This window comes from Melanostigma gelatinosum (assembly GCF_949748355.1).
Source record: "Melanostigma gelatinosum genome assembly, chromosome: 6".
Classification (NCBI taxonomy): Eukaryota; Metazoa; Chordata; class Actinopteri; order Perciformes; family Zoarcidae; genus Melanostigma; species Melanostigma gelatinosum.
In genome coordinates this window covers 599,244-619,895 of record NC_136639.1, presented here as the reverse complement: position 1 = coordinate 619,895, position 20,652 = coordinate 599,244, and the positions used below count along the sequence as shown (strand labels likewise).

The 20,652-nt window shown below is 44.6% G+C and overlaps 1 protein-coding gene across 1 annotated transcript in view; it reads right to left on the bottom strand.

Moving 5' to 3' along the window:
* Positions 1-796: 796 nt before the first annotated feature.
* The window catches only part of ak8 (adenylate kinase 8), a gene marked incomplete at its 5' end in the record, with an annotated part of 83,448 nt that continues 63,592 nt past the window's right edge, over positions 797-20,652 (bottom strand). Inside the window, 3 exons of the mRNA XM_079270005.1 lie at positions 797-1,170; positions 1,289-1,418; positions 1,542-1,622. Coding sequence (XP_079126131.1) covers positions 1,081-1,170; positions 1,289-1,418; positions 1,542-1,622 — 301 coding nt within the window. The 3' untranslated portion in view covers positions 797-1,080. The remainder of the gene's footprint in view (positions 1,171-1,288; positions 1,419-1,541; positions 1,623-20,652) is intronic.

The following is a 20,652-nucleotide window of genomic DNA, read 5'->3' as shown; positions in this document are numbered from 1 at the left end:
GAGAGACAGCTGAGAGACAGACAGCTGAGAGAGAGACAGCTGAGAGAGAGACAGCTGAGAGAGAGACAGCTGAGAGAGAGACAGCTGAGAGACAAACAGCTGAGAGACAAACAGCTGAGACAGACAGCTGAGAGACAGACAGCTGAGAGACAGACAGCTGAGAGAGAGACAGCTGAGAGACAAACAGCTGAGAGACAAACAGCTGAGACAGACAGCTGAGAGAGAGACAGCTGACAGACAGACAGCTGAGAGACAAACAGCTGAGAGACAAACAGCTGAGAGAGAGACTGTCTGTCTCTCAGCATCATATCCACAGAAACAGTAACTATTGATTCGTTTTGATCATCAGTAACCATGACGGCCAACATGAACTGTAGAACTAGAGAAACAACGTGTCTGTGAAATCATTCATATATAATAACAACAACAATAATAATGTGAATAATGATGATGTATTTATTGAGAAACAGGACAAAATGTGTAAATTTCCAAAAACCACATTCCACTAATAACTTCAGGACTCTAAACCATTCTGAATATTTTCTACTTTTTATTTTCACACAAAACAGATGAACTCTGAGACGAGAACTTCTGAAGAGGAAGTCAGCCTGAGGGGACGTTCACACACACACACACACACACATACACACACACACACACACACACACACACACACATACGCACACACACACACACACATACACATACACATACACCCACACACACACACACACACATACATACATACATACACACACACACACACACACATACGCACACACACACACACACACATACACATACACATACACCCACACACATACATACATACATACACACACACACACACACACACACACACACACATACGCACACACACACACACACACATACACATACACATACACCCACACACATACATACATACATACACACACACACACACACACACACATACATACACACACACATACATACACACACACACACACACACACACACATACATACACACACACATACATACACAGACACACGCACACACACACACACACTTCCTGTGTCCAGGTGAGTCCAGGTGTCAGTCAGCTGTCAGTCTGCTCTCCAGAGACTCAAACACAGAGTGAGGATCCTGATCAGCATCTATACGACCTGCATGTGGATACACACACTGTACACACACACACACACACACATATGTCAAACAGGAGGAAGTCTGAGTCAGAATGAACTACAGTGTGATGATGATGATGATGATGATGATGATGATGATGATGATGTGTGGGTACCTGCAGGGCAGCAGTGTGTGTCCTGTGCTGACTCAGTGTGTGTGTTACAGAGTGTGTGTTGTCCTCTGGTCTGGTCTTCAGTCTGTTCTGGACCTCAGAGCTCGGAGCCGATCGAGTCACAGCGTGGAACCTGCAGGAAGATATATGTAATATAATATATACATATATATATAACATATACATCTATACAGCATGTGTATAGATGTATATGTTAGATAACAGTGTGTAGAGCGGTTGAACTGGTTCCACTGACCTCTGTCCACTGACTGGGTCTGTAGCTCTCAGAGAGATTCTCTCCACACAAACTTCATCCGGCAAGTCCAGGAAGAAGACTCTGAGAGCAGAGAGGTCAGTATTAGGGCCCGAGCTCGACGTCCTCGGAGCGGAGGACCTATTGTTATTCTAATTAGGGCCCGAGCACCGACGTAGTCGGAGCGGAGGACCTATTGAATTTCGAATGTTTATTAGGGCCCGAGCACCGACGTAGTCGGAGCGGAGGACCTATTGAAACCGTAATGTTTATTCTTATTAGGGCCCGAGCACCGACGTAGTCGGAGCGGAGGACCTATTGAATTTCGAATGTTTATTAGGGCCCGAGCACCGACGTAGTCGGAGCGGAGGACCTATTGAAACCGTAATGTTTATTCTTATTATTCTTATTTTTAGTGTTTCGTCGCAAAAAGGAGGTGCTTGGGATATTGGGAAGTCTGTGAAATTTGGCACGCAAGCCAGAATTTGCGAAAATTGCAGTCTGATTGGGGTGTCCAGCTGCGGTATGAAATATTGGCTCGCTAGCGCCCCCTATTGAGTAGCCCCAACATCAGGTTTCACCCAGCTGTATGAAAGTTGGTAGGTATGTGGAACGTGATGAGACACACCAAAAATCCTCTTGGAAGTTTTCTCTAAACCAAACAGGAAGTCGACCATTTTTGCTTTTATGACGTTTTTTGACCGTTTCAAGGCGTCATACTTTAACGAACTCCTCCCAGAGATTTGACCCGATTGACTTCAGATTCGGCTAGTCTGCTCTTGAGACCTTGGCAGTGAAAAGTTACTCAAAGATCAAAAAGTTATCGAACTATGTGGCCGTGGCGTGGCGTCAAAGAAACACCATTCGCCACGAAACAGGAAGTTGTTGTAACTCGGCCGTACATTGTCGAATCTGCTCCAAATCTCTCATATGTCATAACATCCTGACCCGGAACACATCTATATGATAATTTAGAATCATAGTGATAGCGCCACCTAGTGGCAACCGGAAGTTGTACGCTGCGTACTTTGACATCCTGCTCCTCACAGATTAATCAGATCCCTCTCAAATGTTGTGAGAGAAGTCTTAAGACCTTGATAATGCTTCGTTGTGAAGATTGTAAGAAGTTACTGAAGGGCGGCGACGTGGCGGCTCGGCGAATTTCGATCCTTCGCCATGAACGAATAAACTGATGTATCTCGACTCCACATCATCAGATCTTTACCAGATTTCACATGCTTGATTAGACTCCAGGCCTGAAGACATCTGCAGGCCAATTTTGAATCATAGTCATAGCGCCACCTACTGGTAACAGGAAGTTAAAGTCTTTATACTTTGGCTTGTTTCTCTTAGTAGGTAAATCAAATCAATATCAAATTTGTTCCACACAAATACAAGAAGTTCATAATGCCAGATCATGAAGCTTTTGATGTTTCGTCAAACGCCGTTGCCGTGGCGATGCAGTCTTCGCCGTGAACAACGAAGGTCATTTTGAGAGGCTAAAAATGCTCGAAACATAAGCAAATTTGGCAAGTAGATTAAAAGGCCGAAATGTAGTTATAGAATATGATTTTATTGGTTCAGAGTGGCAAATCGGCTCAATAGCGCCCCCTACAAAATTTTGACGAAGCAGCCCTCGCAGTACGTTTGACCTAGATGTATGAAATGTGGTAGGAACATGTATCGCATATGGACTTCAATAAAAGTCTCTTGGGGCTATGCTCTAAACCCAACCGGAAGTCAGCCATTTTGCATTTTTTATGAATTTCTCATGTCGTTTTTGTCATTTCCAGGCGCTGCACTTTAACGAACTCCTCCTAGGGAATTCATCAGATCAACTTCAAATTTGGTCGGTACAGTCTAAAGACCTTTGTGATGAAAAGTTACTCAAAGCTTGTTGTTTCGTGAAAAGCTGTTGCCGTGGCGTCGGAATTTCGATCCTTCGCCATGAACGAATAAACTGATGTAACTCGACTCCACATCATCAGATCTTTACCAGATTTCACGTGTTTGATTAGACTCCAGGCCTGAAGACATCTGCAGGCCAATTTTGAATAATAGTCATAGCGCCACCTACTGGTAACAGGAAGTTAAAGTCTTGATACTTTGGCTTGTTTCTCTTAGTAGGTAAATCAAATCAATATCAAATTTGTTCCACACAAATAGTTCATAATGCCAGATCATGAAGCTTTTGATGTTTCGTCGAACGCCGTTGCTGTGGCGATGCAGTCTTCGCCGTTAACAACGAAGGTCATTTTGAGAGGCTAAAAATGCTCGAAACATAAGCAAACTTGGCATACACATTTAAAGCCCAAAATGTAGTTGTATAATATGATGTTATTGGTTCAGAGTGGCAAATCGGCTCAATAGCGCCCCCTACAAAATTTCAACGAAGCAGCCCTCGCAGTACGTTTCACCTAGATGTATGAAATTTGGTAGGAACATGTATCACATATGGACTTAAATAAAAGTATATTGGGGCCATGCTCTGAACCTGCATGCAGTGTCTGACGGTCACGGAACTGAATGACAGCATCAACCAGAGTCCTCGCGCCGTCCGACGGTCGCGGACGTTCTCGGCCGCGCAGGCCGGAGTCCCGCCGCCACCCCGACGTGCATGCACCCCGACGTGCATATTGCGAGGGCCCGCCCATCGCTGCTCGCAGCTTTAATTCTTATTAGGGCCCGAGCACCGACGTAGTCGGAGCGGAGGACCTATTGAATTTCGAATGTTTATTATTCTTATTCTTATTCTTATTCTAAGTGTTTCGTCGCAAAAAGGAGGTGCTTGGGATATTGGGAATGTTGTGAAATTTGGCGCGCAAGCCAGAATTTGCGAAAATTGCAGTCTGATTGGGGTGTCCAGCTGCGGTATGAAATATTGGCTCGCTAGCGCCCCCTATTGAGTAGCCCCAACATCAGGATTCACCCAGCTGTATGAAATTTGGTCGGTATGTGGAACGTGATGAGACGCACAAAAAATCCTCTTGGCCGTTTTGTCTAAACCAAACAGGAAGTCGGCCATTTTTGCTTTTATGACGTTTTTTGACCGTTTCAAGGCGTCATACTTTAACGAACTCCTCCCAGAGATTTGACCCGATTGATTTCAGATTCGGCTAGTCTGCTCTTGAGACCTTGGCAGTGAAAAGTTACTCAAAGATCAAAAAGTTATCGAACTATGTGGCCGTGGCGTGGCGTCAAAGAAACACCATTCGCCACGAAACAGGAAGTTGTTGTAACTCGGCCGTACATTGTCGAATCTGCTCAAAATCTCTCATATGTCATAACATCCTGACCCGGAACACATCTATATGATAATTTAGAATCATAGTGATAGCGCCACCTAGTGGCAACCGGAAGTTGTACGCTGCGTACTTTGACATCCTGCTCCTCAGAGATTAATCAGATCCCTCTCAAATGTTGTCAAACAAGCCTTAAGACCTTGATAATGCTTCGTTGTGAAGATTGTAAGAAGTTACTGAAGGGCGGCGACGTGGCGGCTCGGCGAATTTCGATCCTTCGCCATGAACGAATAAACTGATGTATCTTGACTCCACATCATCAGATCTTTACCAGATTTCACGTGTTTGATTAGACTCCAGGCCTGAAGACATCTGCAGGCCAATTTTGAATCATAGTCATAGCGCCACCTACTGGTAACAGGAAGTTAAAGTCTTTATACTTTGGCTTGTTTCTCTTAGTAGGTAAATCACATCAATATCAAATTTGTTCCACACAAATACAAGAAGTTCATAATGCCAGATCATGAAGCTTTTAATGTTTCGTTGAACGCCGTTGCCGTGGCGATGCAGTGTTCGCCGTTAACAACGAAGGTCATTTTGAGAGGCTAAAAATGCTCGAAACATAAGCAAACTTGGCAAGTAGATTACAAGGCCGAAATGTAGTTAGGGAATATGATTTTATTGGTTCAGAGTGGCAAATCGGCTCAATAGCGCCCCCTACAAAATTTCGACGAAGCAGCCCTCGCAGTACGTTTGACCTAGATGTATGAAATTTGGTGGGAACATGTATCACATATGGACTTAAATAAAAGTATATTGGGGCCATGCTCTAAACCTGCATGCAGTGTCTGACGGTCACAGAACTAAATGGCAGCATCAGCCAGAGTCCTCGCGCCGTCCGACGGTCGCGGACGTTCTCGGCCGCGCAGGCCGGAGTCCCGCCGGCACCCCGACGTGCATATTGCGAGGGCCCGCCCATCGCTGCTCGCAGCTTTAATTATTATTATTATTCTTAGTCTTTCGTCGCAAAAAGGAGGTGCTTGGGATATTGGGAATGTTGTGAAATTTGGCACGCAAGCCAGAATTTGCGAAAATTGCAGTCTGATTGGGGTGTCCAGCTGCGGTATGAAATATTGGCTCGCTAGCGCCCCCTATTGAGTAGCCCCAACATCAGGTTACACCCAGCTGTATGAAAGTTGGTAGGTATGTGGAACGTGATGAGACGCACCAAAAATCCTCTTGGCCGTTTTCTCTAAACCAAACAGGAAGTCGGCCATTTTTGCTTTTATGACGTTTTTTGACCGTTTCAAGGCGTCATACTTTAACGAACTCCTCCCAGAGATTTGACCCGATTGACTTCAGATTCGGCTAGTCTGCTCTTGAGACCTTGGCAGTGAAAAGTTACTCAAAGATCAAAAAGTTATCGAACTATGTGGCCGTGGCGTGGCGTCAAAGAAACACCATTCGCCACGAAACAGGAAGTTGTTGTAACTCGGCCGTACATTGTCGAATCTGCTCAAAATCTCTCATATGTCATAACATCCTGACCCGGAACACATCTGTATGATAATTTTGAATCAAACTGATAGCGCCACCTAGTGGCAACCGGAAGTTGCACGCTTCGTACTTTGACATCCTGCTCCTCACAGATTCATCAGATCCCTCTCAAATCTTGTCAAACAAGCCTTAAGACCTTGATAATGCTTCATTGTGAAGATTGTAAGAAGTTACTGAAGGGCGGCGACGTGGCGGCTCGGCGAATTTCGATCCTTCGCCATGAACGAATAAACTGATGTATCTTGACTCCACATCATCAGATCTTTACCAGATTTCACGTGTTTGATTAGACTCCAGGCCTGAAGACATCTGCAGGCCAATTTTGAATCATAGTCATAGCGCCACCTACTGGTAACAGGAAGTTAAAGTCTTTATACTTTGGCTTGTTTCTCTTAGTAGGTAAATCAAATCAATATCAAATTTGTTCCACACAAATACAAGAAGTTCATAATGCCAGATCATGAAGCTTTTGATGTTTCGTCGAACGCCGTTGCCGTGGCGATGTGGTCTTCGCCGTGAACAACGAAGGTCATTTTGAGAGGCTAAAAATGCTCGAAACATAAGCAAACTTGGCAAGTAGATTACAAGGCCGAAATGTAGTTAGGGAATATGATTTTATTGGTTCAGAGTGGCAAATCGGCTCAATAGCGCCCCCTACAAAATTTCGACGAAGCAGCCCTCGCAGTACGTTTGACCTAGATGTATGAAATGTGGTAGGAACATGTATCGCATATGGACTTCAATAAAAGTATCTTGGGGCTATGCTCTAAACCCAACCGGAAGTCAGCCATTTTGCATTTTTTATGAATTTCTCATGTCGTTTTTGTCATTTCCAGGCGCTGCACTTTAACGAACTCCTCCTAGGGAATTCATCAGATCAACTTCAAATTTGGTCGGTACAGTCTAAAGACCTTTGTGATGAAAAGTTACTCAAAGCTTGTTGTTTCGTGAAAAGCTGTTGCCGTGGCAACGGAATTTCGATCCTTCGCCATGAACGAATAAACTGATGTAACTCGACTCCACATCATCAGATCTTTACCAGATTTCACGTGTTTGATTAGACTCCAGGCCTGAAGACATCTGCAGGCCAATTTTGAATCATAGTCATAGCGCCACCTACTGGTAACAGGAAGTTAAAGTCTTGATACTTTGGCTTGTTTCTCTTAGTAGGTAAATCAAATCAATATCAAATTTGTTCCACACAAATACAAGAAGTTCATAATGCCAGATCATGAAGCTTTTGATGTTTCGTCGAACGCCGTTGCCGTGGCGATGCAGTCTTCGCCGTTAACAACGAAGGTCATTTTGAGAGGCTACAAATGCTCGAAACATAAGCAAACTTGGCAAGTAGATTACAAGGCCGAAATGTAGTTAGGGAATATGATGTTATTGGTACAGAGTGGCAAATCGGCTCAATAGCGCCCCCTACAAAATTTCAACGAAGCAGCCCTCGCAGTACGTTTCACCTAGATGTATGAAATTTTGTAGGAGCATGTATCACATATGGACTTAAATAAAAGTATTTTGGGGCCATGCTCTAAACCTGCATGCAGTGTCTGACGGTCACAGAACTGAATGGCAGCATCGGCCAGAGTCCTCGCGGCGTCCGACGGTCGCGGACGTTCTCGGCCGCGCAGGCCGGAGTCCCGCCGGCACCCCGACGTGCATATTGCGAGGGCCCGCCCATCGCTGCTCGCAGCTTTAATTAGGGCCCGAGCACCGACGTAGTCGGAGCGGAGGACCTATTGAATTTCGAATGTTTATTATTATTATTCTTATTATTTTATGTGTTTCGTCGCAAAAAGGAGGTGCTTGGGATATTGGGAATGTTGTGAAATTTGGCACGCAAGCCAGAATTTGCGAAAATTGCAGTCTGATTGGGGTGTCCAGCTGCAGTATGAAATATTGGCTCGCTAGCGCCCCCTATTGAGTAGCCCCGACATCAGGATTCACCCAGCTGTATGAAAGTTGGTAGTTATGTGGAACGTGATGAGACGCACCAAAAATCCTCTTGGCCGTTTTCTCTAAACCAAACAGGAAGTCGGCCATTTTTGCTTTTATGACGTTTTTTGACCGTTTCAAGGCGTCATACTTTAACGAACTCCTCCCAGAGATTTGACCCGATTGACTTCAGATTCGGCGAGTCTGCTCTTGAGACCTTGACAGTGAAAAGTTACTCAAAGATCAAAAAGTTATCGAACTATGTGGCCGTGGCGTGGCGTCAAAGAAACACCATTCGCCACGAAACAGGAAGTTGTTGTAACTCGGCCGTACATTGTCGAATCTGCTCAAAGTCTCTCATATGTCATAACATCCTGACCCGGAACACATCTGTATGATAATTTTGAATCAAACTGATAGCGCCACCTAGTGGCAACCGGAAGTTGTACGCTGCGTACTTTGACATCCTGCTCCTAACAGATTAATCAGATCCCTCTCAAATGTTGTCATACAAGCCTTAAGACCTTGATAATGCTTCATTGTGAAAATTGTAAGAAGTTACTGAAGGGCGGCGACGTGGCGGCTCGGCGAATTTCGATCCTTCGCCATGAACGAATAAACTGATGTATCTCGACTCCACATCATCAGATCTTTACCAGATTTCACATGCTTGATTAGACTCCAGGCCTGAAGACATCTGCAGGCCAATTTCGAATCATAGTCATAGCGCCACCTACTGGTAACAGGAAGTTAAAGTCTTTATACTTTGGCTTGTTTCTCTTAGTAGGTAAATCAAATCAATATCAAATTTGTTCCACACAAATACAAGAAGTTCATAATGCCAGATCATGAAGCTTTTGATGTTTCGTCGAACGCCGTTGCCGTGGCGATGCAGTCTTCGCCGTGAACAACGAAGGTCATTTTGAGAGGCTAAAAATGCTCGAAACATAAGCAAACTTGGCAAGTAGATTACAAGGCCGAAATGTAGTTACAGAATCTGATTTTATTGGTTCAGAGTGGCAAATCGGCTCAATAGCGCCCCCTACAAAATTTCGACGAAGCAGCCCTCGCAGTACGTTTGACCTAGATGTATGAAATGTGGTAGGAACATGTATCGCATATGGACTTCAATAAAAGTCTCTTGGGGCTATGCTCTAAACCCAACCGGAAGTCAGCCATTTTGCATTTTTTATGAATTTCTCATGTCGTTTTTGTCATTTCCAGGCGCTGCACTTTAACGAACTCCTCCTAGGGAATTCATCAGATCAACTTCAAATTTGGTCGGTACAGTCTAAAGACCTTTGTGATGAAAAGTTACTCAAAGCTTGTTGTTTCGTGAAAAGCTGTTGCCGTGGCGACGCATTCTTCGCCGTTAACAACGAAGGTCATTTTGAGAGGCTAAAAATGCTCGAAACATAAGCAAACTTGGCATACACATTTAAAGCCCAAAATGTAGTTGTATAATATGATTTTATTGGTTCAGAGTGGCAAATCGGCTCAATAGCGCCCCCTACAAAATTTCAACGAAGCAGCCCTCGCAGTACGTTTCACCTAGATGTATGAAATTTGGTAGGAACATGTATCACATATGGACTTAAATAAAAGTATTTTGGGGCCATGCTCTAAACCTGCATGCAGTGTCTGACGGTCACAGAACTGAATGGCAGCATCGGCCAGAGTCCTCGCGGCGTCCGACGGTCGCGGACGTTCTCGGCCGCGCAGGCCGGAGTCCCGCCGGCACCCCGACGTGCATGCACCCCGACGTGCATATTGCGAGGGCCCGCCCATCGCTGCTCGCAGCTTTAATTCTTATTATTAGGGCCCGAGCACCGACGTAGTCGGAGCGGAGGACCTATTGAATTTCGAATGTTTATTATTCTTATTATTATTATTATTATTTTATGTGTTTCGTCGCAAAAAGGAGGTGCTTGGGATATTGGGAATGTTGTGAAATTTGGCACGCAAGCCAGAATTTGCGAAAATTGCAGTCTGATTGGGGTGTCCAGCTGCAGTATGAAATATTGGCTCGCTAGCGCCCCCTATTGAGTAGCCCCGACATCAGGATTCACCCAGCTGTATGAAAGTTGGTAGTTATGTGGAACGTGATGAGACGCACCAAAAATCCTCTTGGCCGTTTTCTCTAAACCAAACAGGAAGTCGGCCATTTATGCTTTTATGACGTTTTTTGACCGTTTCAAGGCATCATACTTTAACGAACTCCTCCCAGAGATTTGACCCGATTGACTTCAGATTCGGCTAGTCTGCTCTTGAGACCTTGGCAGTGAAAAGATACTCAAAGATCAAAAAGTTATCGAACTATGTGGCCGTGGCGTGGCGTCAAAGAAACACCATTCGCCACGAAACAGGAAGTTGTTGTAACTTGGCCGTACATTGTCGAATCTGCTCCAAATCTCTCATATGTCATAAGATCCTGACCCGGAACACATCTATATGATAATTTAGAATCATAGTGATAGCGCCACCTAGTGGCAACCGGAAGTTGTACGCTGCATACTTTGACATCCTGCTCCTAACAGATTAATCAGATCCCTCTCAAATGTTGTCATACAAGCCTTAAGACCTTGATAATGCTTCATTGTGAAAATTGTAAGAAGTTACTGAAGGGCGGCGACGTGGCGGCTCGGCGAATTTCGATCCTTCGCCATGAACGAATAAACTGATGTATCTCGACTCCACATCATCAGATCTTTACCAGATTTCACATGCTTGATTAGACTCCAGGCCTGAAGACATCTGCAGGCCAATTTCGAATCATAGTCATAGCGCCACCTACTGGTAACAGGAAGTTAAAGTCTTTATACTTTGGCTTGTTTCTCTTAGTAGGTAAATCAAATCAATATCAAATTTGTTCCACACAAATACAAGAAGTTCATAATGCCAGATCATGAAGCTTTTGATGTTTTGTCGAACGCCGTTGCCGTGGCGATGCAGTCTTCGCCGTGAACAACGAAGGTCATTTTGAGAGGCTAAAAATGCTCGAAACATAAGCAAACTTGGCAAGTAGATTCCAAGGCCGAAATGTAGTTATAGAATATGATTTTATTGGTTCAGAGTGGCAAATCGGCTCAATAGCGCCCCCTACAAAATTTCGACGAAGCAGCCCTCGCAGTACGTTTGACCTAGATGTATGAAATGTGGTAGGAACATGTATCGCATATGGACTTCAATAAAAGTCTCTTGGGGCTATGCTCTAAACCCAACCGGAAGTCAATAACTTTGCATTTCTTCTGAATTTCTAGTGTCGTTTTTGTCATTTCCAGGCGCTGCACTTTAACGAACTCCTCCTAGGGAATTAATCAGATCAACTTCAAATTTGGTCGGTACAGTCTAAAGACCTTTGTGATGCAAAGTTACTCAAAGCTTGTTGTTTCGTGAAAAGCTGTTGCCGTGGCGACGCATTCTTCGCCGTTAACAACGAAGGTCATTTTGAGAGGCTAAAAATGCTCGAAACATAAGCAAACTTGGCATACACATTTAAAGCCCAAAATGTAGTTGTATAATATGATTTTATTGGTTCAGAGTGGCAAATCGGCTCAATAGCGCCCCCTACAAAATTTCAACGAAGCAGCCCTCGCAGTACGTTTCACCTAGATGTATGAAATTTGGTAGGAACATGTATCACATATGGACTTAAATAAAAGTATATTGGGGCCATGCTCTGAACCTGCATGCAGTGTCTGACGGTCACAGAACTGAATGGCAGCATCAACCAGAGTCCTCGCGCCGTCCGACGGTCGCGGACGTTCTCGGCCGCGCAGGCCAGAGTCCCGCCGCCACCCCGACGTGCATGCACCCCGACGTGCATATTGCGAGGGCCCGCCCATCGCTGCTCGCAGCTTTAATTAGGGCCCGAGCACCGACGTAGTCGGAGCGGAGGACCTATTGAATTTCGAATGTTTATTCTTATTATTATTATTATTCTTAGTCTTTCGTCGCAAAAAGGAGGTGCTTGGGATATTGGGAATGTTGTGAAATTTGGCACGCAAGCCAGAATTTGCGAAAATTGCAGTCTGATTGGGGTGTCCAGCTGCGGTATGAAATATTGGCTCGCTAGCGCCCCCTATTGAGTAGCCCCAACATCAGGTTTCACCCAGCTGTATGAAAGTTGGTAGGTATGTGGAACGTGATGAGACGCACCAAAAATCCTCTTGGCCGTTTTCTCTAAACCAAACAGGAAGTCGGCCATTTTTGCTTTTATGACGTTTTTTGACCGTTTCAAGGCGTCATACTTTAACGAACTCCTCCCAGAGATTTGACCCGATTGACTTCAGATTCGGCTAGTCTGCTCTTGAGACCTTGGCAGTGAAAAGTTACTCGCAGATCAAAAAGTTATCGAACTATGTGGCCGTGGCGTGGCGTCAAAGAAACACCATTCGCCACGAAACAGGAAGTTGTTGTAACTCGGCCGTACATTGTCGAATCTGCTCAAAATCTCTCATATGTCATAACATCCTGACCCGGAACACATCTGTATGATAATTTTGAATCAAACTGATAGCGCCACCTAGTGGCAACCGGAAGTTGTACGCTTCGTACTTTGACATCCTGCTCCTCACAGATTAATCAGATCCCTCTCAAATGTTGTCAAACAAGCCTTAAGACCTTGATAATGCTTCATTGTGAAGATTGTAAGAAGTTACTGAAGGGCGGCGACGTGGCGGCTCGGCGAATTTCGATCCTTCGCCATGAACGAATAAACTGATGTAACTCGACTCCACATCATCAGATCTTTACCAGATTTCACGTGTTTGATTAGACTCCAGGCCTGAAGACATCTGCAGGCCAATTTTGAATCATAGTCATAGCGCCACCTACTGGTAACAGGAAGTTAAAGTCGTTATACTTTGGCTTGTTTCTCTTAGTAGGTAAATCAAATCAATATCAAATTTGTTCCACACAAATACAAGAAGTTCATAATGCCAGATCATGAAGCTTTTGATGTTTCGTCGAACGCCGTTGCCGTGGCGATGCAGTCTTCGCCGTTAACAACTAAGGTCATTTTGAGAGGCTAAAAATGCTCGAAACATAAGCAAACTTGGCAAGTAGATTACAAGGCCGAAATGTAGTTACAGAATATGATTTTATTGGTTCAGAGTGGCAAATCGGCTCAATAGCGCCCCCTACAAAATTTCGACGAAGCAGCCCTCGCAGTACGTTTGACCTAGATGTATGAAATGTGGTAGGAACATGTATCGCATATGGACTTCAATAAAAGTCTCTTGGGGCTATGCTCTAAACCCAACCGGAAGTCAGCCATTTTGTATTTTTTATGAATTTCTCATGTCGTTTTTGTCATTTCCAGGCCCTGCACTTTAACGAACTCCTCCTAGGGAATTCATCAGATCAACTTCAAATTTGGTCGGTACAGTCTAAAGACCTTTGTGATGAAAAGTTACTCAAAGCTTGTTGTTTCGTGAAAAGCTGTTGCCGTGGCGACGGAATTTCGATCCTTCGCCATGAACGAATAAACTGATGTAACTCGACTCCACATCATCAGATCTTTACCAGATTTCACGTGTTTGATTAGACTCCAGGCCTGAAGACATATGCAGGCCAATTTTGAATCATAGTCATAGCGCCACCTACTGGTAACAGGAAGTTAAAGTCTTGATACTTTGGCTTGTTTCTCTTAGTAGGTAAATCAAATCAATATCAAATTTGTTCCACACAAATAGTTCATAATGCCAGATCATGAAGCTTTTGATGTTTCGTCGAACGCCGTTGCCGTGGCGATGCAGTCTTCGCCGTTAACAACGAAGGTCATTTTGAGAGGCTAAAAATGCTCGAAACATAAGCAAACTTGGCAAGTAGATTACAAGGCCGAAATGTAGTTAGGGAATATGATTGTATTGGTTCAGAGTGGCAAATCGGCTCAATAGCGCCGCCTACAAAATTTCAACGAAGCAGCCCTCGCAGTACGTTTGACCTAGATGTATGAAATGTGGTAGGAACATGTATCACATATGGACTGAAATAAAAGTATGTTGGGGCCATGCTCTGAACCTGCATGCAGTGTCTGACGGTCACAGAACTGAATGGCAGCATCAACCAGAGTCCTCGCGACGTCCGACGGTCGCGGACGTTCTCGGCCGCGCAGGCCGGAGTCCCGCCGGCACCCCGACGTGCATGTACCCCGACGTGCATATTGCGAGGGCCCGCTCATCGCTGCTCGCAGCTTTAATTATTCTTATTATTCTTATTTTTAGTGTTTCGTCGCAAAAAGGAGGTGCTTGGGATATTGGGAATGTTGTGAAATTTGGCACGCAAGCCAGAATTTGCGAAAATTGCAGTCTGATTGGGGTGTCCAGCTGCGTTATGAAATATTGGCTCGCTAGCGCCCCCTATTGAGTAGCCCCAACATCAGGTTTCACCCAGCTGTATGAAAGTTGGTAGTTATGTGGAACGTGATGAGACGCACCAAAAATCCTCTTGGCCGTTTTCTCTAAACCAAACAGGAAGTCGGCCATTTATGCTTTTATGACGTTTTTTGACCGTTTCAAGGCATCATACTTTAACGAACTCCTCCCAGAGATTTGACCCGATTGACTTCAGATTCGGCTAGTCTGCTCTTGAGACCTTGGCAGTGAAAAGATACTCAAAGATCAAAAAGTTATCGAACTATGTGGCCGTGGCGTGGCGTCAAAGAAACACCATTCGCCACGAAACAGGAAGTTGTTGTAACTTGGCCGTACATTGTCGAATCTGCTCCAAATCTCTCATATGTCATAAGATCCTGACCCGGAACACATCTATATGATAATTTAGAATCATAGTGATAGCGCCACCTAGTGGCAACCGGAAGTTGTACGCTGCATACTTTGACATCCTGCTCCTAACAGATTAATCAGATCCCTCTCAAATGTTGTCATACAAGCCTTAAGACCTTGATAATGCTTCATTGTGAAAATTGTAAGAAGTTACTGAAGGGCGGCGACGTGGCGGCTCGGCGAATTTCGATCCTTCGCCATGAACGAATAAACTGATGTATCTCGACTCCACATCATCAGATCTTTACCAGATTTCACATGCTTGATTAGACTCCAGGCCTGAAGACATCTGCAGGCCAATTTCGAATCATAGTCATAGCGCCACCTACTGGTAACAGGAAGTTAAAGTCTTTATACTTTGGCTTGTTTCTCTTAGTAGGTAAATCAAATCAATATCAAATTTGTTCCACACAAATACAAGAAGTTCATAATGCCAGATCATGAAGCTTTTGATGTTTTGTCGAACGCCGTTGCCGTGGCGATGCAGTCTTCGCCGTGAACAACGAAGGTCATTTTGAGAGGCTAAAAATGCTCGAAACATAAGCAAACTTGGCAAGTAGATTCCAAGGCCGAAATGTAGTTATAGAATATGATTTTATTGGTTCAGAGTGGCAAATCGGCTCAATAGCGCCCCCTACAAAATTTCGACGAAGCAGCCCTCGCAGTACGTTTGACCTAGATGTATGAAATGTGGTAGGAACATGTATCGCATATGGACTTCAATAAAAGTCTCTTGGGGCTATGCTCTAAACCCAACCGGAAGTCAATAACTTTGCATTTCTTCTGAATTTCTAGTGTCGTTTTTGTCATTTCCAGGCGCTGCACTTTAACGAACTCCTCCTAGGGAATTAATCAGATCAACTTCAAATTTGGTCGGTACAGTCTAAAGACCTTTGTGATGCAAAGTTACTCAAAGCTTGTTGTTTCGTGAAAAGCTGTTGCCGTGGCGACGCATTCTTCGCCGTTAACAACGAAGGTCATTTTGAGAGGCTAAAAATGCTCGAAACATAAGCAAACTTGGCATACACATTTAAAGCCCAAAATGTAGTTGTATAATATGATTTTATTGGTTCAGAGTGGCAAATCGGCTCAATAGCGCCCCCTACAAAATTTCAACGAAGCAGCCCTCGCAGTACGTTTCACCTAGATGTATGAAATTTGGTAGGAACATGTATCACATATGGACTTAAATAAAAGTATATTGGGGCCATGCTCTGAACCTGCATGCAGTGTCTGACGGTCACAGAACTGAATGGCAGCATCAACCAGAGTCCTCGCGCCGTCCGACGGTCGCGGACGTTCTCGGCCGCGCAGGCCAGAGTCCCGCCGCCACCCCGACGTGCATGCACCCCGACGTGCATATTGCGAGGGCCCGCCCATCGCTGCTCGCAGCTTTAATTAGGGCCCGAGCACCGACGTAGTCGGAGCGGAGGACCTATTGAATTTCGAATGTTTATTCTTATTATTAGGGCCCGAGCACCGACGTAGTCGGAGCGGAGGACCTATTGAATTTCGAATGTTTATTAGGGCCCGAGCACCGACGTAGTCGGAGCGGAGGACCTATTGAAACCGTAATGTTTATTCTTATTATTCTTATTTTTAGTGTTTCGTCGCAAAAAGGAGGTGCTTGGGATATTGGGAATGTTGTGAAATTTGGCACGCAAGCCAGAATTTGCGAAAATTGCAGTCTGATTGGGGTGTCCAGCTGCAGTATGAAATATTGGCTCGCTAGCGCCCCCTATTGAGTAGCCCCAACATCAGGATTCACCCAGCTGTATGAAAGTTGGTAGTTATGTGGAACGTGATGAGACGCACCAAAAATCCTCTTGGCCGTTTTCTCTAAACCAAACAGGAAGTCGGCCATTTTTGCTTTTATGACGTTTTTTGACCGTTTCAAGGCGTCATACTTTAACGAACTCCTCCCAGAGATTTGACCCGATTGACTTCAGATTCGGCGAGTCTGCTCTTGAGACCTTGGCAGTGAAAAGTTACTCAAAGATCAAAAAGTTATCGAACTATGTGGCCGTGGCGTGGCGTCAAAGAAACACCATTCGCCACGAAACAGGAAGTTGTTGTAACTTGGCCGTACATTGTCGAATCTGCTCCAAATCTCTCATATGTCATAACATCCTGACCCGGAACACATCTATATGATAATTTAGAATCATAGTGATAGCGCCACCTAGTGGCAACCGGAAGTTGTAGGCTGCGTACTTTGACATCCTGCTCCTCACAGATTAATCAGATCCCTCTCAAATGTTGTCAAACAAGCCTTAGGACCTTGATAATGCTTCGTTGTGAAGATTGTAAGAAGTTACTGAAGGGCGGCGACGTGGCGGCTCGGCGAATTTCGATCCTTCGCCATGAACGAATAAACTGATGTATCTCGACTCCACATCATCAGATCTTTACCAGATTTCACATGCTTGATTAGACTCCAGGCCTGAAGACATATGCAGGCCAATTTTGAATCATAGTCATAGTGCCACCTACTGGTAACAGGAAGTTAAAGTCTTGATACTTTGGCTTGTTTCTCTGAGTAGGTAAATCAAATCAATATCAAATTTGTTCCACACAAATACAAGAAGTTCATAATGCCAGATCATGAAGTTTTTGATGTTTCGTCGAACGCCGTTGCCGTGGCGATGCAGTCTTCGCCGTTAACAACGAAGGTCATTTTGACAGGCTAAAAATGCTCGAAACATAAGCAAACTTGGCAAGTAGATTACAAGGCCGAAATGTAGTTAGGGAATATGATTTTATTGGTTCAGAGTGGCAAATCGGCTCAATAGCGCCCCCTACAAAATTTCGACGAAGGAGCCCTCGCAGTACGTTTGACCTAGATGTATGAAATTTGGTGGGAACATGTATCACATATGGACTTAAATAAAAGTATATTGGGGCCATGCTCTAAACCTGCATGCAGTGTCTGACTGTCACAGAACTAAATGGCAGCATCAGCCAGAGTCCTCGCGCCGTCCGACGGTCGCGGACGTTCTCGGCCGCGCAGGCCGGAGTCCCGCCGGCACCCCGACGTGCATATTGCGAGGGCCCGCCCATCGCTGCTCGCAGCTTTAATTAGGGCCCGAGCACCGACGTAGTCGGAGCGGAGGACCTATTGAATTTCGAATGTTTATTATTATTATTCTTATTCTTATTATTATTTTACCAGTTTGATGGCAAAAAGGAGGTGCTTGGGATATTGGGAAGTCTGTGAAATTTGGCATGCAAGCCAGAATTTGCGAAAATTGCAGTCTGATTGGGGTGTCCAGCTGCGGTATGAAATATTGGCTCGCTAGCGCCCCCTATTGAGTAGCCCCAACATCAGGTTTCACCCAGCTGTATGAAATTTGGTTGGTATGTGGAACGTGATGAGACGCACAAAAAATCCTCTTGGAAGTTTTCTCTAAACCAAACAGGAAGTCGGCCATTTTTACTTTTATGACGTTTTTTGGCCGTTTCAAGGCGTCATACTTTAACGAACTCCTCCCAGAGATTTGACCCGATTGACTTCAGATTCGGCTAGTCTGCTCTTGAGACCTTGGCAGTGAAAAGTTACTCAAAGATCAAAAAGTTATCGAACTATGTGGCCGTGGCGTGGCGTCAAAGAAACACTATTCGCCACGAAACAGGAAGTTGTTGTAACTCAGCCGTACATTGTCGAATCTGCTCCAAATCTCTCATATGTCATAACATCCTGACCCAGAACACATCTGTATGATAATTTAGAATCATAGTGATAGCGCCACCTAGTGGCAACCGGAAGTTGTACGCTGCGTACTTTGACATCCTGCTCCTCACAGATTAATCAGATCCCTCTCAAATGTTGTCAAACAAGCCTTAAGACCTTGATAATGCTTCGTTGTGAAGATTGTAAGAAGTTACTGAAGGACGGCGACGTGGCGGCTCGGCGAATTTCGATCCTTCGCCATGAACGAATAAACTGATGTAACTCGACTCCACATCATCAGATCTTTACCAGATTTCACATGCTTGATTAGACTCCAGGCCTGAAGACATCTGCAGGCCAATTTCGAATCATAGTCATAGCGCCACCTACTGGTAACAGGAAGTTAAAGTCTTTATACTTTGGCTTGTTTCTCTTAGTAGGTAAATCAAATCAATATCAAATTTGTTCCACACAAATATAAGAAGTTCATAATACCAGATCATGAAGCTTTTGATGTTTCGTCGAACGCCGTTGCCGTGGCGATGCAGTCTTCGCCGTGAACAACGAAGGTCATTTTGAGAGGCTAAAAATGCTCGAAACATAAGCAAACTTGGCAAGTAGATTACAAGGCCGAAATGTAGTTATAGAATATGATTTTATTGGTTCAGAGTGGCAAATCGGCTCAATAGCGCCCCCTACAAAATTTCAACGAAGCAGCCCTCGCAGTACGTTTGGCCTAGATGTATGAAATGTGGTAGGAACATGTATCGCATATGGACTTCAATAAAAGTCTCTTGGGGCTATGCTCTAAACCCAACCGGAAGTCAGCCATTTTGCATTTTTTATGAATTTCTCATGTCGTTTTTGTCATTTCCAGGCGCTGCACTTTAACGAACTCCTCCTAGGGAATTCATCAGATCAACTTCAAATTTGGTCGGTACAGTCTAAAGACCTTTGTGATGAAAAGTTACTCAAAGCTTGTTGTTTCGTGAAAAGCTGTTGCCGTGGCGACGGAATTTCGATCCTTCGCCATAAACGAATAAACTGATGTAACTCGACTCCACATCATCAGATCTTTACCAGATTTCACGTGTTTGATTAGACTCCAGGCCTGAAGACATATGCAGGCCAATTTTGAATCATAGTCATAGCGCCACCTACTGGTAACAGGAAGTTAAAGTCTTGATACTTTGGCTTGTTTCTCTTAGTAGGTAAATCAAATCAATATCAAATTTGTTCCACACAAATAGTTCATAATGCCAGATCATGAAGCTTTTGATGTTTCGTCGAACGCCGTTGCCGTGGCGATGCAGTCTTCGCCGTTAACAACGAAGGTCATTTTGAGAGGCTAAAAATGCTCGAAACATAAGCAAACTTGGCATACACATTTAAAGCCCAAAATGTAGTTGTATAATATGATGTTATTGGTTCAGAGTGGCAAATCGGCTCAATAGCGCCCCCTACAAAATTTCAACGAAGCAGCCCTCGCAGTACGTTTCACCTAGATGTATGAAATTTGGTAGGAACATGTATCACATATGGACTTAAATAAAAGTATATTGGGGCCATGCTCTGAACCTGCATGCAGTGTCTGACGGTCACGGAACTGAATGACAGCATCAACCAGAGTCCTCGCGCCGTCCGACGGTCGCGGACGTTCTCGGCCGCGCAGGCCGGAGTCCCGCCGCCACCCCGACGTGCATGCACCCCGACGTGCATATTGCGAGGGCCCGCCCATCGCTGCTCGCAGCTTTAATTATTCTTATTCTTAGTCTTTCGTCGCAAAAAGGAGGTGCTTGGGATATTGGGAATGTTGTGAAATTTGGCACGCAAGCCAGAATTTGCGAAAATTGCAGTCTGATTGGGGTGCCCAGCTGCGGTATGAAATATTGGCTCGCTAGCGCCCCCTATTGAGT